This window comes from Trachurus trachurus (genome assembly GCF_905171665.1).
Source record: "Trachurus trachurus genome assembly, chromosome: 16".
In the NCBI taxonomy this organism is placed as follows: Eukaryota; Metazoa; Chordata; class Actinopteri; order Carangiformes; family Carangidae; genus Trachurus; species Trachurus trachurus.
The window spans coordinates 26,580,258-26,598,813 of NC_139902.1; the positions used below are offsets into that span (position 1 = coordinate 26,580,258).

The following is an 18,556-nucleotide window of genomic DNA, read 5'->3' on the forward strand; positions in this document are numbered from 1 at the left end:
TTCACTCAGAAAATGGAATTTATTGTTGCAAAACTTGTAATTTCACCTTTTATCGAGGACTGCTTTCTAAGTGCTAGTAACACCAGACTTTGGTGGTGGTGGTGGTGGTGGTGACATCCCAGAGCTCCTGGTTGGAAATGACTGACAGTTTTTGAATCAGCCGAACAGCAGCAGAGCCACACCACAATGAATTCCTGCCCCCGAGAAAATCGATACGAACCAATGTGGCGGCGGTGGTGGTGGACAGAGTGAAAGACGACCGAGGCCCCGGCTAAAAGTAATCACAGCGGGCTAAAAGCAGCATGACGAGAAGTGGAAAGTTATAATTTGACTTTCACTTCCTTCATCTTGGACAGAACCGGAGCTACATCTGTATCAACGCTGAGGCTGGATGGATTATTATCTTGGCTGTCTGGGCCATCAAAACCCCGCCAGACCTGTGTAAAGCAGCAGAAAATGGTTGGATTTGGCTTTATGAGAACCATCTGACAATCTGCCCTCTGATACCGCTGAACTGTGATCTCACTAAAGCTGCAGACTTTATTCAAACACGGTGAGCTCTTGTGCGGCTACTTGCACAAGTCAGCGCTACCTGAAAACTTTTCTCTTAAGCCCATGCTCTCTCTCTCTCTCTCCCTCTTTTTTGCGGAGGTGGGCGGCTTTGAACTAACACAGTGAGCCAGCCAAATGCAGAGAGGGAATAAGAGACAGACATGAGGATAAACGAATACTGTGTGTAAATGCCTCTGTGTGTTTCGAATAAAGAGAAAGAAACTGCGATGGGCCTGGGGCTTTTTTTTCTCTTCTAAATCTGTACTTTACAATGAGGAATGGCATCATCTAATCTAATGATGAGTTAAACAGCAGAGCTCCTGCATCTGCAATTACATTTCTGTCTGCGTGGTGCAAGTGCACATCGTCTCTGAAGTTATAAAGCACATACATGTGATGTGCAAAGTTAACATGCACACACACACACACGATCCTGCACCAGCAGCTATTTCTGAACAACCCTTTTTTCTCGTCCTTACTGGCTTCAGCTGCAGACAAACACCACTTCCTGTTCTGTCGTCCTTGGGAACGGCACCAGCAGCTCTTAGTGTAAAGTAGGCAGAGGGTTGGTGTTGTGAGGAGGATGCAGAGGAAAATGGCAGCCTGGAGTCTGAATCACTGCCGTCTTGACGTAGGGAACTTGATCCTGAAGCCACCATACATACATATACGTGTGATAAGTGTGGGGCTTTTATAAGTTGATATTTTTTTCCTACGGTTGGCAGTGGCTTAACTTGGAAATGACTCACGGGCATTTGGCTTAATTAACTCCAGTAGCTTCTGCAGCTACTGTACCTGCTCCACCAGTGACTCAGATACGTATGGAATAAAAATCTAATCTCTGTGGTGACATGATGTGAATGACATCATCTGTGATATTCAACAAGGACCAGCATTTGCTGCTTGTGTCTATTTCTATTTATTATTTTATATCATCTTAATTATTGATTCAGATGCTTTCTCGTATCATACAAGACATTCAAAGGACTTTCATCTTCCATATTGTCTGACTTTCCTCAATCAATTAATACATTTAATTGATAAATTATAATACAGAGGAACATCTCTAATTGTTCAAAAAACATCTGAAAAGATCATTAATTAGCAAAGATTTGTCAAACTTTTTAAAATCTGTAAATCTGTGTCTTTCATTTTGTATGCAAATTACAATTTTTCAATATAATGAATTTCTGTGTTATTACTGAATCCTGACACTGTGTTGTTTATCTTTCTTTATAGGCCTTTTTCGGCATTCAATCTCTCCTGCACAACGTATAAACTTTTCATTGCTCTAATCTTTTTCATATATAATGTGCAAATACACTGATCTAATCTAATTTATTTGTGATTATTATTATAGGGTCTATAATGCTATTTATCCTGTACACTGCTGAGTAAAATATTCATGTTTTGAACATGTTGAATGACAATAAACTGAACTGAAATAAACACAAACCCGATTTCAATGAATGCTAATGGTGCCCACATCTGAATAAACAGCTATTTCAAATCAATATGACAATAACAGATCAAAGTGAGTCTGCTGAACTCAAGCTGCCTAGATTTCTCTTTTTCTCTCTTAAGACAGAGGTTTGAGTCGAATCCCCGTCCACTTAACATCGTCAATAATAAAGCCTGAGCATCACTGTGTTGTTATGGCAACAGCACACAGGTGGTTTAAAAATATAAAAATGAAAGTCAAAGCAAAGAAACAACATACTGTAGAAAAGGATCGCCACTGTAACATTGTAAGCTAACCTCTCTCTCTCTAACTGATCCTGAATCTGTATGTATGCTGTCACTACACACACACACACACACACACACGGTTACACTGATGGCCGAATGTCACTTTGTGGTGAGACTGCAGCATTCCTCTTCTCTTGGATCCTGCTGTCAGTGTCGGGCACCAGGAATGTGCTGTGCCACTTCAGCAGCCAACTATGTGCTCAAGTAACAATGAACCAAATGTGGCTAAACAAAACAAAAAAAAACAACAGAAAACAACAACAGCAGCAGCAACTCAACAACAACAGAGGCTGACTAACCGTTTGTCATTCACATCCACCTGACAGAAACAGCTCAACAACACTAGAGAGAAAAATCTCCTGAAGCGCGGTGAAGTAAAAGATTCATGAGCACACTCTCCAACAGACGACTGTATATACCTTTCTGCTTCCTCTCTGAAAACACTGTCTGGTTTAATGTATTTTGTCCATGTGCTGCCTGCGCCTCTCCACGGTTACACGACGCAGCTCTTTTCTTCGGCCCATTCATCTTCCTTTCCTGACTCAAATCACAAAGACTTCCTGTTTGTAAACGGACTCCCAGCTTTTAAAAAGACAAGATGAGTGGTCTCCAAAACGGGAGCTAAATGAGATTAGGAGGCATTTGAAGAAAAAAAAGAAGAAGGAAGAAGCCAGCTGCTGTTATAGAAATTCAAAGTGAACGCACACACACATACACACACATACACACACATACACACTTTTAACTACAGTTTACTGTAATGTGCATGAGCATGTAATTGTGTGTTTACGTAGGGAGCATGCACAGGAAATGCCACCTGCGTTTTTGACAATCCGTGTTGTTTTAAAGATGAGAAAACAGACGTCACTGTTGCACCACATGTATGTCTGGTATAATAATACACCACGATCTTTTAAAAAAATACAAAGATCTACTTTTCCTCTGATGACAAAACGACCCAAAGTGAATCAGCTCTCTGAAATGCAGACATGGATTAGACGACTAAGCTTTGGTTCCATTTGCTCCTGTAAAAAGACGCAGAGCAGATGGAAAGTCTATAATTTTTTACTTTCTTGATAAGACTAAAAGCCACTTTTAAGAAACCTGACTGTTTCCAGAACTCATTTCAAAGGCAGGATGGGGAACTTTTCCAATTCGAAGAACCATACGATGATCTAAAATACAATTTTTAGCACACTAACATTTCAAACTGGTAGTAGATGAATGACATCGCTCTCGGAGATCGTGTGTTAAGTTTGGACGCTCAGCAGACCTGTACGTCCTCTTGGCCTCGTTTTAAAATGCCAGTGCTGTCACAACGAGTGTGTTATGGATACACTGGAAACACTCTCAATACAATGATGTAATAATCACTGCCCTGGCTAATGTTACCATTAATGTGTGTGCGTGTGCGAGTGTGTGTCACCTGGTTCACTGGTTCATTAATTCAGGACCGACAAGCTCATAGGAAACTGAGCCGATTTAACATTTAAAAGCCGGACTGGATATGTGTTGCAGTCTTGCAGATATCTGCAATTCAGTTTTGCCGAGTCAAAAAGAACATTTCAGATCCACAACTACGATCTTCCTACAATTCAGTTGCAGATATCCGCTATGTGAATTATGGATATCTGTAACTGAATTACGACTAGTAGTAATTCCAGTTTGAGATATCTACAATTTGATTCTGACTAGTCATAATTCCAGTTCAATATCGATATCTTTAATTCACCTCAATTAAAGATATGTACATGTGCCTTTTCAGATATCTTATAAGTTTTGACTAGGCGAGATGGCGTTGTAGATATCTTGAACTGGAATTATGACAAGTCAGAATCAAATTGTAGATATCTCAAACTGGAATTAGGAATAGCCATAATTCAGTTACAGATATCCATAATTCACATAGTGGATATCTGCAACTGAATTGGAGACATCTGTAATGTGACAAACCCCATTCACATGAATGGCAAAAGTGACGTCATTTGTCCTAGGAAGATCGTAGTTGTGGATATCTGAAATGACAATTGTGGATAGGAAGAATATAATTGCGGATATCTGAAATGTTCTTTTTGACTCGGCAAAACTGAATTACAGATATCTTGAATGAAAAATGCAACTATTCAAAATGTAATTACGATAAGTCAGAAAGACGTTGTTGATATCTACAATGTTAATTCCGGATAGTCAGTCAAAATTAGCGTTTAAATGTTAAATCTGCTTGCCATACTGCCATGATGACAGACAGCGTAGAATTTTCTTGTTTTGCTTTTTCTTTTTTGTTTTCTCTTTTAGAGACTGTTTAGACTGTTTAGAGATCAATGTATGTGGTGCATGATGACATCATAAATCCACCTGCTCGCGCTGCGCACTCACCTGCACGATCTCCAGCATCTCCGCTTTACTGATGTACCCGTTTCCGTCGAGGTCGTACATGCTGAAGGCCCATTTCAGTTTCTGCTCCAGCTTCCCGCGCGACGTCACGCTCAGCGCGATGATAAACTCCCGGAAGTCTATTGTCCCGTCGCCGTTGGCGTCGAATGTGCGGAAGACGTGCTCGGCGAACTTGGAAGCGTCCCCGTAAGGGAAGAAGTTCCCGTAGATCTTCTTGAACTCCTCCATGGAGAGGTTCCCGCTGGGGCAGTCCCTCAGGAAGCCCTTGTACCACTCCTGGATCTCGTGCTCGGTGAAGTCGGTGCTCTCAAGCAGGTCCTGCATCACCTCAGGACGGAGCTTGCTGTTCTGCTTCCCCATTGTCTGTCAGTCCCGTTGATCACTCTGCACACAACTGGGGAGGAAGAGAGGAGGATGGAGAGGTTTTAGGATGAGCTAGGCAACATTTCAAACATTTAAATTTGATCCCAAATGATCGGATAAATTAAGAAACTATTATTTATCTACACATTCTCTCCCGACAGGAGGAAAACAGACCACCAGACTGAGCCGAGGACACAAGTGGCTTCATCGATGTAAGTAACCCTTTCTTTTTAGGATTAAAAAACTAATGGAACTTTCCATGGAAAAACAGCTTTGTGTACTTTGAGTCCACACGGCACCATATGCCCAACACGGCTTTAATTAGTCTATAAAATCTCTACACACACATACACACACACACACATGAAATTGGGTTTAGATGCACAGGGAGGGGAAGGGAGGTGGTGGTAGTGGTGGAGTCAAATGATATTTAAGCTGAGCCGCTCAACAAACATCATTCAGATTCATAACCTTTTCAGAAACAATTCCTTAATCATTCGCTTCCTGGAACTGGAGTGGGAGTGTTTGTCATAAAGCCGATCTTTATGAACAGGATAAAGCTTTATAATCCCTGTTTACAGTGTTTGTGATGGATTAGAAATGTTCATGTCAAATGATAAATACAACATAAATAGCAACAGTGAGTCATCATTGTATTGTTACAACTCGTCGTGCTTATCTAAAGCGAGTGTTTGCTGATTAGAGCTGAACGACCTGAACGTAAAGGACTCGTAACACCTCACACCTTACAGACTTTCACTGGTGTTGAGTTTTTTATCCATTATTTCATTTTATTCGGTTGTTGTTCAGGCTGACAAAATAAAATAATACACAAAAACTTTTTTGAGAAGATTTGACATAAAAAGTTGCTGCTTGAATTAGATAAAGATGAAAATCAAGTATGACACTGCAAAAAAAGCAGCACAGTTACATAATATTTAAAAAATAACAATTTGTATGGTCACTTTTGGGCTTTGATACATTTGTTGTAATTCACAAAACTGTCACTTCTGATACTAGAACAAACAGAGCTGGTCTGAAGCCATTATTTTAATGGATTTTATTCTATTTCTTTCTTATTTTCTTTCGTTTTGATACCTACATTATTCAATTTGTAAAAGATTTCAGGGAAAAAAATGAGTAAACTACATAAGTTTGCTTCTTTCTGCCCCCTTTCATTCGGGAGTTGCATTATATTTTTTGCATTAAACTGTTTTTCTTTTCTTTTTTCAGTGAAAGAAACAAAAAACTAACTAAACTAGACCCAAGAGATAAGAGACAGACAGACAGATGGAGAATTAAGCTGTTGAGTTGGGAAATGGTGACATTGAGCCAGGGAAACATTGTGAGTCGTTTTTTTTATTTTATTTTTATATCTATGCCCTTGTGGTGACACAAACAGGAAGTGCCAACTACTGGTGTGAGTGAGATTGTGCTTTCAATGTAGTTATCATGCACTATGTGTGTATATGGGAGTGACTGCATGTTCATATTTGTTTGCATTATGTGTTATCATGAATCTATATTGATTAAAATGCAATTACAAGATCAAACAGAACAATGCAGATATTTCAGAATCATGCCTTTGTGTTGAGGTTGTAAGTATTTATGTCCACTCTCTGTGCTTTGTGGGCTCAGCAGTGAAAAGTCGGCGGAAATGAGTCACTACTGTAGTGAAAACCACCTAGCGAGCTCTTTGAAGGCAGCCTCGCTGTGGGGAAACCATGGGGCGCTGCAAGAAACACAGAAAGTTTCTCTTTCACATCAGGTCATCTGCAGTTAACGGCGACAGTGTGAGAGAAAAAAAAAAGAAAAAGAGCGGAAAAAAGTGTTGGTGAAGCTCACTGCAGGTGAATAAACCAACAGCTCGAGTCAGTCAGAGTAAAAAAGCAGCTCTGTACTCAAGGTTCAACCAAGGTTAGCACTGAGTAGACATTCACCCGATGTAGGCAAGGACGTTTGACAAGAGAGCGAGAGAGATAACTTGAATTATCTCCTCTCAGAGTCTGATGGAAAAGCTCAAAGTGGCCGACAGCTTCAGCCTCCATGGAACCGGATGGAAACGGCTCTGAAGCACCTTTTACCTTTCACCCTTGTTTACTTCTGTCACTGACTGTCTGCTCAACTTCAAAACAGCAGCATAGGCTACTGGAAATGTGGATAGTAGTGATAACATTGAAATAGATGCATAATGTAACATACATATATGAATAACAACAAGACAACCTGGAGACCAATGAAAGCAAAGAAACACAGGACTGCGTGGATGTTAACCGAGATAAGTGGGAGTGGTGCTTAGTGCCAACACGCTCAGAAAGATATTTCATATTTATCCGGTTCAGGTTCACCGTGCTCATCATCCTAGTTCATCTTAGTGTATTCGCATATTAACACATTTTCTCATTAATGGGATAGTTCAACATTTTGGCAAATTGGCCCATTGCCATAATCCCTATAGTCTTAGCAGTAGGTTCGTTACCTATAATTGTTGGTGCAAGCTATTTTTAGAACGGTGGAGCAGAGCGGCGAGCTGCTCAGAGCTACGCTACAGAGGCTGATGGGCTTTCTTGGTTTCCCTCATCAAACTCATCAAATACACAATCCAACTACTCCAAAACGCTGTGGTGGACAAGTTGTGACCTGCACATTCACCACACTATGAGATAATAACAGAACGTTACCAGACAAATTTGTTTTCGAGGTAAATTCATGCAAAATCGCTAATCCGCGTTCCCGTGGGGGGCAGTTTTTCAGCAAGCAGTCTCTGCATTTACCTCGAAAACAACTAACGTTCCATTATTATCTCATAGCGTGGTGAATGTGCAGGTCACAACTTGTCCACCAGAGCGTTTTGGAGTTGTTAGATTGTGTATTTGATGAGTTTGATGAGGGAAACCAAGAAACCCATTAGCCTCTGTAGCATAGCTCTGAGCAGCTCGCGGCTCTGCTCCGCCACTCTGAAAATAGCTTGCACCGACAATTAAAAATAACGAACCTACTGCTAAGACTATAGCGATTATGGCAATAGACCAATTTGCCAAAAATGTTGAACTATCCCTTTAACACTAAATAAGTGACAGCTGTGGATGGTTGTTCAGGTATCTGCATGGGATTCTGACCTGTGGGACATGTGAAAGTGTGCAACCACTGTCATGGCAAAATCATCCAATACTGCAGTTCAAAACCACCAAACGTCAACTTCATGGTGGCAACAGTGGAAACGATGTGGGATCACACACATACACACACAAACACACACATACACACACTGCCTGGTATACAGTACATGTAGACCAATAATGATTCAGAAACATTGATTTTTCTTGTCTCTGCACCAAGCCTGGCCTTTGTTACAATTCACAGAAACTACTCGGTCATCAAATGTAATCACGGCTCGGTTTTAAGCAGAGGACTCATTGATTTTTCTCTACAGTTGTATCCAGTTCATTTGTTTTTGTCACAAATCTACTGTCTTTCACCAAAAGCACCTAAATCAGAAAACAAAAGAACGTATAATACGACCTTAAAAACATCACAGACATTCAGACACACAACATGGCAATGATGATTTCAGTGTCATACATGTTTTGTTTTGTTTTTTTCCCCCCATCATCCTTTGCCGTCTCTCGTGGCGTGGAGTCAAACTACATAATTGAAGGTCTTGGTTTGTATAAAAGTTAAAGTAATTTGCCAGTTACTCCACTGTGAAGGTGCTGTCACTGTCACTGTCACAGCGTCCGACCCCTCGGAGCTCGGAGATTTCACTGCAGTGTGTTGTTGGCTTCACTAATGGAGTCGCAGTCATGACCCCGTCCACTGCTACACACACACACACACACACACACATGGTCTACACACACACACACAAAATAACAGACTGTCAGAGCCAAACTGCTTTCAAAAGCCATGACAGTAATGTGGCTAAAAGCTACAAACAAACCGCTAGAGTACAAACACACACTGACCCACGTCTGTGCGAGTGAGTTCACACTTCTATCCTCCAATTTCTTTTTTTTTTTTTTTTTTAGACTCCTCGAAAACTACAGCAGAAGGTATTTTAACGATTTAAGTTTAAATTCAAATCTGTTAACTTCAGAGTCAAAGGGAATATGAAAACATATAAAGACGATACTGTAGGTGGTGAGAGCAGAACATAAGTTTGCATATGTACTTGAGCTGCACATGTGAGACTGACAGCAGCTGAGTAGGCACTGGTGAGTGACAGGACACGTCTCAAGGCTGCCGTGTACACGCTTCAGCGAGCTATTCACAGGGCGAGACGGCGTCGGAGGGGAGAGCTGCTTTTTTTTTCACAGTTGGGCTGGTTGGGTGGGGGTGGCATAACTTAACATTTTTATTCTGACTTTTCAAGAACAAGCAATCTGACAGTCTACGCCCACTTTGCACAACAAAAACGGCAGGTGGGATAAAAAAGAAGAGGGGGAGGAGGAGAAAGAGGAGGGTTTGGGTTGGTCCATATATTCAGCAGCTCAAGAGTAAGTAACTGTTGCTCCAGAGACCTTAACATTCATTTTCATACTGTTTTATTTGATTAAAAAAATCATCATTACATAATATTATTACTATAATAATATAATCACAGCAATTGCTTGTAATATTTTTGCCTTATTATATTAATTATAATGACCTCAACGGTGGATTCATCAGCAGTGGGAGTTCACATTCACTTAATTAGTCGCTGATCGAATCTACAGGTGAAAAATGAAAGACGATCAGAGATGACAAGTTAGAGTTCGTCTGTACGTGTCTGTCCGACCACGAGAACGTATAGTAATAAAGAATTTGAAGCGGTGAATCTGTCAGCGCTATCGTTCAGCAGAGCGTTGTACGTGCTGTGCAAGAATGTAAAGATAAACAGATGTTGCAGCAGTGGGAAAAAGGCGAGTGGTGCTGGGGGATCTGAGCTACAGCTTGTCTGTTACATATAGGAATGAAGAGAGAAGACAAAGTGTCAAGTTAAAGGGAAATGACAACAACATCTAAGTGGGAAATGGTCACACTGGATCAGAAGAAGTGGTATTTAACATGCGCAAGGAAGGATGCTTATTATTTTATCTGTTGACATGTTGTTGCTTTATATCTTTTTGTTTCATTTTGGGTTTTTGATTTTGTTTTGTTTTATTCTTTTCTACTCCCCCCCTCTATCAGGCCACTGCTTATAGATGTATTGTTGGCACGGATTATTGTAACACAAGCCCTGAAAATACAATGAAATCTGATAAAAGAATAAAGTGAGAACAAATCATTGCTGGGAATAAAACACTCCTGCCAATACAGCAACTGAAGCAAGACTGGAGCAGACTGCTGCTCCTGACGACTTTTGTTGGGCGACAGATTTCAGACGTTGAGAGGGAGAGTGTTGCGGCTGTCTTTCAACAAACTTCAGTCGCTGGGGAACTTAAAGCTCTTTTGAGATGCGTCCAAAAACTCCAAGGGTCCACGATCAGTTTAAAGTGTTTATTGAAACAAAAATCAAAAAAATCAAAAAGAGCCAACAAGCAGTTAGAGAAAAAGGCAAAAATAATAAGTGCCTTTCAATGAATGATAATAATGATAATGGTGAGATGGTAAAGTGAATTGACGGTCAACAAAAAATATGAGCTTCTAGTTCTCTCCTTTTGTGTTCAAAACTCCTGCCACTACACACAATAAGTAAAAGAAAATAACCACAGACTCTCAATGTGTCAACGCAATGACATAAAACCTAAAGCAAAATGGCAGGCAAAATATATTTAGGCTTCTACAGAGAGTGTTACAATAACCAGCCATGATGGCAGCTCATAAATCAAAGGTGCATGACAGCGACTGCTTTCCACCGTGTCCACTGAAGCAGCAAAATAAAGTTCATTCAAAAAAAAAATGTAACAGTTTCTGGCTCCACCTCAGCAGAACTTGGACATGCAATGGGATTGGTTGACTTGTTGTACAAGTTTTAAGCAGGTAAAAGTCGCCACCCTCCTTGTTGTCCCTCATCCAGTCACATTTCCTCTCCTGAAGCCAACTGCAGAACAATTTGGACGCCGTTTATAATCCCCTCAACAGACAGGAGTGGATACCGATTCAGATTCAAACTGAGCGGTCTGAGCAGAACCGGGTCCGATGGCTCAGATCCACATCCCCATTATAACAATTTAACCACTTTATATATATACACACACAGACACACAAACACTCTCTCCAGTAAAAGCTACAGATATTTTCTCTCTCCACTTCCTCTGTGGGAAACAGCCTGTAGAAAAACACCAGGCCTCTTCACAATGAGCGGTGTTGAGCACGGCGGCGATGTTAACGAGGTGTGAATACATTTACTAGGTGACTTTCATCCCATCTATGAAACATTTGTGTCGTGGTGGTTGGATTAGTTTAAAAAACGATGTGAATAATAACAAGCTGTGGCCAGAAAGAAACTAAATAACGAGGGAATATGTTTTCTGAGAGTCTGCACACACTTTATCCTACTTAATGCTGTTTTTCTCCCCTAATTTGTGACTCCTCTGTATATGCAGAAAGTCGACGGTATCTCATCTTAATTCATTATGGAAATTAAAAAACACATTTTCTCTCTCCTTCTCTCTCTGACTCTGCAGCTGTCCCTAATTAACGCCGCTCTCGCTTCCTTGTCCTCCTTGCTCCGTTGTTTCGCTCTCTCCATCCTCTGTTTTATTTCATCTTACACAAGGAGACCAATTCGCTCTTATGAAGCAATTTTACTGCAGTTACCATAGTAACATTCTGCAAAAAAAAAAAAAAATCTCTCACAGCCATTGATGAGCTTTCTGGCTGAGTGCACTGCATAAACAAACGCATGGGTACACACACTATACACACACACGCTCACAATGACTGACTCTGGGATGTGTGTAGGTGTGTGTGTGTGTGTGTGTGGGTGTAGGTATATGAGTGAGGTGAGTAGCAAGGAGCCAACTGTGATCATCAGCTGCACAAATCTAGAGAGGTAATAAAACATCTTTTGATGTGAAGCAGCAGCAGCGAGACAAATAACAACTGAGACATGAAGTGGTCCAACGTCACAGCAGAGCGCTCAGTGTGTGTGTGTGTGTGTGTGTATAAACCAGCAGGATATTAACCACAAAGGATTTAGATCACATGTTGTTGGTGATATTAAACTTGGCTATAATATAAATGACATTTGATTTATAAAGTGTGTGATTTAAACCAATCAGATAATTTTTTTGAGTCGACAACATGAGAGACCAAACTACTTGAAGGTGCAGAGATGAGAGCATTATTGTATTTCTGAGTTGTGCCTTCCTGTTGGTGATGCGTGCAGTGCAACACGCGCTCTGCCATCTGTACCGCAATTTTTTGGTTCTTGTTTCAGGTGGTGGCAGCGGTTCATGTCCACACAAGCGGTGGTGAGACAGCAGTTTCCATTCTTTTTCCACAACTGAATATTTAGATTTTCACATGTGATTGTGTCTGTTGATAAAAATACATCTCTCTACTCTTCTCTGATTGTGTCAAAAAAGTCGACAAGAAGAGAAAACTGGAAGCAGAGACGGCAGAACTATCTCTAACGATACGATAAGTGTGTTCAGATGATGAATGCTCAAACTAAATTGACAGTCAGACTCATCCAATGATGTGCAATATTGACTGAAATGTTATGCAAAGTTTTAAACATGATTTCTGGATCTTAAATTGGATCAAAACCTCTTGCGTTGGTCCATGTATCATGGTGCAAATAGGTCCTGCACTTGTTGCATAATCCTAAACAAGCAAATAGAGTGGTGCATTTTAAACCTTTGAAAGATGAATGAAGATATATTTACCATGACTCCGGTTGAGTATGAACCATTTTACATCATGTCTTGCAGTTATTATGAACTCAGTTGTACTCATTTTGATCTGGAGGCAACTTCCAGACTAATAAACTTGAAATTTATGACTTAATGAGTTGACGACGATGTCCAACAGGATCCAGCGCTCAGACCACACACTGCCGAGCTGACTCAGAGCCACCGACACTCGCTCAAATCAGACATATAATATGCTAAACTGGTGTTAAAGCAGTTCACTGGTGTGCCGTGTTGATTTTGCGAAGTCAATGACAAACTAATTTGTATTTACTGAGCAGGAACCTGCTTTAAAAGGTTTTTAATTGAGTGTAGCGGAGCACTTCCTGGAGAACTCAGCTGCATAACAGGGAACTAATTCATCACGTGAGGCGTCTTTGTGTTGTTTAGCTGCACCTTAGCAACAATGTAAGATCCAATATATCCGTATACATATGGAGCTAATTTAGAGGTGATTGACCTTTTGCTCTGTTTGGTTCATCTGCAAATGTTTCTTAATGGAAGTCCAAGCAGAAAAGCTAAATTTACAACGGAAAAATAAACCCAAAGTGGGTTTATAGAAGGAAATCCATGAGTAACATGAGCGCTGACCACACTCAGAGACTGATGTGCAACCATAACCGAATAGTTTTGGTTTGTGGAGAATAAATTAGACAAAAGAAAAGACGGCAAAAAAGAAATAAAGAAAAAAAAGTGACAGATAGAGAACGTTTCCCAGGGAGGAGGAGGAGGAGGAGGAGGAGGAGGGTTTCTGTGTTTGGAGAAACATGTGTACACTTCATTTTTCTTAATGAAACACAGCAGCTTGAGTCTGCAGAGGGAGAGGACACACGCACACGCACACACACACACACACGCACACACACACACACACACACACACACACACACACACACACACACACACACACACACACACACACACACACACACACACACACACACACACACACACACACACACACACAGATACACAAGACAGAGATTAAAGTAAGAAAGAAGAAGGACTACGTTCTCTTTTCTTCTTTCAGCAGGAAACCCCAAAGACATTTTGACACCATTTTATAATTATTCATCCCTCAAACCACAATGTTTGTTTATACGTATCTAATGTATGAACTATGAACTAACCATTTACCAGTGTGAAATCCACAAGTAGCCTACTGTAAAAAGTGTCGGACTTAAGACGCCGCCCTCTAAACATATCACTGCTGCTGCTCGGTTGCAGTTTCTGCAGCCTGCAGGTTCCTCAGCGGCGTCCAACAAGCAGAAACCTCTCCCCTCCGGCTTCCTGACAACGCCGTGGCTCTGGGAGGCGAGGTGTAGGAAAAGCACACACAGACGGGCGCTGGCAGACGGCCAGGGAGCAGCTGGATGGAGGGCGAGGGAGGGAGGGGTGGGGCAAGAGGAGGGGAGGGGGGCAGATGAGTTTGTATTTGTACTACTTGGACCGACGCCAACATTTCCCCTCTTTTCTTCTCTTCTCTGACCCCGGTACTTCATACCTTCACCAAAACCTGTGTCTGCCTCTTTAACTTAACGCTGTTGTTTTCAGCTCTTATACTTTTTAAATGGACCTCTTAAGCCTTCATTAAGTTGCTATGGTAACAGACCTGATAGAAGAAGGAGGAGGAGGAGGAGGAGGAGGAGGGAGGAGGGAGGAGGAGGACGTGGCAGCCAAACACACATTGTGCCCATTGATTCAAGAAAAAAAAAAGAGGAAGAAGAGTGAACTGGTTGAGAAGCAACAAGATGAGATGACACGTTTCCTCAAAAGTCAATTTCAAAATCAACCTGCGGAGGTTTTGACGTACAGTAATGACGTAGCGCATGAAGCCACAGCGCACAAACATGTTGCCACTGAACTGTAGCCTACCTGCACTTTCTATTCACGTATTAAATAGGGTTTTATATTATAGAAGCGTATTGCATTCACTTGAATACTCAAGACAAAAATCCTGTTTTTCTGAGTAATTTTTTATTTTTTTTATTTTTTTTTAAATAATTTTTTTCTGTTTTTCTGACTCATTTTTTTTTCTGTTTTTCGGGGTAATTTTTTTCTGACTTAGCTATTGAGATTTCAAAATCCCGTGAGAAGCTCCCACCTGCAAGTTACGTAAGGACTGATTTCAACATAAAGGTGCTACATCAGACTGCTCTGATGTTTTCTGAGTGACTCTCTGAGGTGGTGTTCTGTAATAACAGGTAGGTTTCCTTTCAATATAAATCTGAATTTACTGGGAACACAGTGAAAATAAGAAAAATGAGTGGGGTTTTCCTTTGAAAATCTACAATGCCGGTGATAGCTCGACTGTATTTTTTGTGGAGCATAACCATGGATGTATCTCATGGATCTAAGATGATTGTGTTGAAGTGGAGGCTTGACTGCAGCGGTTAAACGTTACTTGCAGGTGGGAGTTTCTTGCAGGATTTTGAAATCTTGTTAAGTCCGAAAAATATTACCACAAAAAAACTGAAAAACAGAAATAATTATTCAAAAAAACAAACAAAAATGCAATACGCTTCCGTATTATATAACAACGCTGCGTTAGATATAAACATGTGACGAGTCGACTATTATTACTTTGGTTGGACGGTCGTGAGAATCTGATCTGTTTGTTCGTCTCTTTGTCTTTGTCCAAGAAGAGAAAATGACCCCCGCGCCTTGTTGTACGCGGAGGTCATGTATAATTTGTCTGGCTCTCTGTCTGCCAGAGCCCTGCATCACTGGACCTGCTTAATTGGTTGAATGAGTAACTCCTGGGTCCCAAAGCTGGATACATATCCTCCTGTCTCCTATTCTTCTTTTTCGTATTATTATTTCGTGCTTTAGTCTCCTAGCAGCTTCTATCTTCTATCAAACAGTGGCAGATTTATAACTTTACATCCTCTGAATGTTTCCAGCTGGTTTGTTTCGACATGAGACTCTTATAAAAATAGATTTTACACATGCACTTCATCTCTGCACACATGGTTACTTTAAATATATTCTTTTGCAAAAATGTAAATCATCACCGCATTGACATCAGGGAATCTTTTTTTTTTGTTGTTGTGGGAAATATTTCGTCCGTCACTTTTAGAGACGGTTTCCTACGGTGCAGAGGAGGAACCGATGGGCCAAAGCTTTGGTCACATGGTGCAATGACAATCACCTGAAACTCAATTTCTGCCAAAACCCGATGAGCTTTGCGGTGGAGGAGCAACAGGAGGAACAGCAGAGCCACTGTCCAGGGAGAGGAAGTGAAGGAGGGGGCGAGGGGAATGAAAAACTGGACTGGACTCAACAGTGAAGTCAGGAGGGGACAGATCAAGGCATTCCTGACATATCACTTTTTTAACAAGGCCCAAAAAAATGAAAGAAAAGTTTTCTGGGGGTCGCACTGACTTTGACTTTTGACCTCAAATTTGATTCATCATTTCATCTTTTTAGTCTGAGTGACCGTTTGATCCAAATTTGTAAGGATTTCCTCGAAGTGATCCTGAGATCTGAAAACAAATCGACTCGAGCCACGGTTTAAGAAACACAAACATGACTTCAAAACCCTTTTTCCCATCATCTTTCTACACCCACTGCTGCGTGTGTTGCTTTGTTTATCCAACTGAATTTTCTATAAAACTGATGAGTCACAATAAAAAACAAAAAACAAAAAAAACAGTTCACACCTGTGTGGATTCAAGGTGCTAATATGACGTGGGACGAGGGAGGGACGGCTGTAAAATGAGCCGATCTGTAACTGATAAAAGATGTTTGCGGAGAGCAGCTGGAGGATGTACAGTAGCTACGTATGGCAGTTTGAGGACGAGGTCGATAAGGTCTGTAAGAGAGAAGAAGGCGGAGGAAGAGGAACAGAATCAAGAAAAGAAAAGGGAAACGAGAAAACGTGACTCAGGCAAAAAGAGTCTGAAGCGCCTGTGGATGGCTGTGATTGAACCCCACCCCCCGGGGGACGCAACAAAGCTCACACCGCTTCCTGTGGTCAAAGGGAAAATATAGAAACAGGATGTAACATCACGGAAAATAACAAACAGGGCGGAAGTGACGCCACAGTGGAGGTCAGAGGTCAGGACGAGACTGGCGGGGGTGGAGGGGTGGAGGGGTGGAGGGGTGGAGGGGCTGGGATCTAGTGAACTGTGGTAGAGGATGTTCTTCTGCACTGACAACCCAAATTAACTTCTTATTTCTCTGCTTAATGTGAAACGTAATTAAGTTTTTAGGATTTTAAGAAGTTAATTTCATACAACAGTGGTTTAATTTGAGTCTTTAAACTCCTGTGCAGCTTTCGAGCGTGTTAAAACTCCTCGCAGCCGTGAGGATGTTTCCGTATTTTGCTCTAGGGAAGAAGAAAAAAACGAGTGCATGCGATAAGGTTAAGTGGACACAGAGCAGCAGTGAGCGAGCGCTTAATAACCAGGTTACAACAACAGCTTTTTTCCCCAGTAACTTCATTTCTTAAATGTCATGTAAATAGGAAACCTAGTTCCTGTGTCAGGGCGGAGGAGCAGAGGAACATTAAATCCTTATCTCCGTATAAAGATAACCAGGTGTTTAATCACATTTCAACAGTGAGACTTTGTGCAAACAGAGTGTGGAACAACTGGATGATAAAAACAGTCTTTAAATTAGGAAACGTGGTTTTATATTTAACATAACTCCATCGACAAACATATAAAGCCTTTTTCTGACCTCGTATGACCTTGTTTCTCTGAGTAATCTGATTACATAACCTGAACCCACTAGAAATAGTGATACTCCATTGATTATGAACAGGAAGTGTTGGCTATTGTTCGTTTAGTTGGAGGTGATTTGAGGTTTAGGGTGTGGATGTCAAAGAAGACGTATCACAAAGGTGGTGCCATAAAACCCACATCCTCATATTAGTCATATCTAATGGCTGATAACTCTTTATTATTGGATTTCACCTGTATTTTTAAAAGAGGTTCACTGGAGCTCAGTGAGTTACGTAGTGGAGAAAACTAATTTTAGTAACGGTCGGCGAGCTTTCCAGCTGCATATTTTGTGTTTTGCTAATTTGGCAGCGTAAATACTTTCACATTGATGCACTGGGGATGGGAATATTTCTCTATATCTCTCTCTCTTTTTGTCTCACACACAGAATTCTCTCAAATGAAACATAATAAGAAGTGGAGGAACCATCAAAAAGGTGCGGTCACTCCTCCTCAGATCGTCAGTGAAATTGTTGTGCTCCTATAGTGACTTTTCTTTTTCTTTTCGATTTTCCTCACCCTTCCTCTTCCCTCCGACCTCAGGGACTCACCGGATTAGCTCGCTGCTCACCTCGGATCTGTCCCTCCCTGCCTGGTAGGGATGTACAGTACCGATTGTGAGAAAAATAACAATGCGGCCAATGCTCTGTTGTTTTTATTCCTCTTTTGTGTAAAGAAAAACCCAGAAATCTTAATTTCTCACAATTTTTTTTCGAGTCACGTCCCCTGAAGAAGTGAAAAAAAACAAACAAGGCTTCTCCTCTGAGTCAGCACAATTTGCCACTGACATCAGTATTTTACCAATGGCCATTGAGGTCGAATATCAGCTGATACTTCGCTCATTATCCATCTTTTTGCAATAAATCCCTTAACTGTTCATCTGCCTTCAGTGTTTTTTTCAATTGTTCCCAGAATCTCTGCAAACTGACAACAAGA

General features: G+C 41.0%; 1 protein-coding gene across 3 annotated transcripts in view; it reads right to left on the reverse strand.

Moving 5' to 3' along the window:
• Positions 1-18,556, reverse strand: part of ncalda (neurocalcin delta a) — a 76,159-nt gene that overhangs the window by 12,897 nt on the left and 44,706 nt on the right. For all 3 annotated transcript variants that reach the window (XM_083989742.1, XM_083989743.1, XM_083989744.1), the window contains one exon: positions 4,678-5,089. In XM_083989742.1, the coding sequence (XP_083845868.1) occupies positions 4,678-5,055 (378 nt within the window). In that variant the 5' untranslated portion in view covers positions 5,056-5,089. The remainder of the gene's footprint in view (positions 1-4,677; positions 5,090-18,556) is intronic.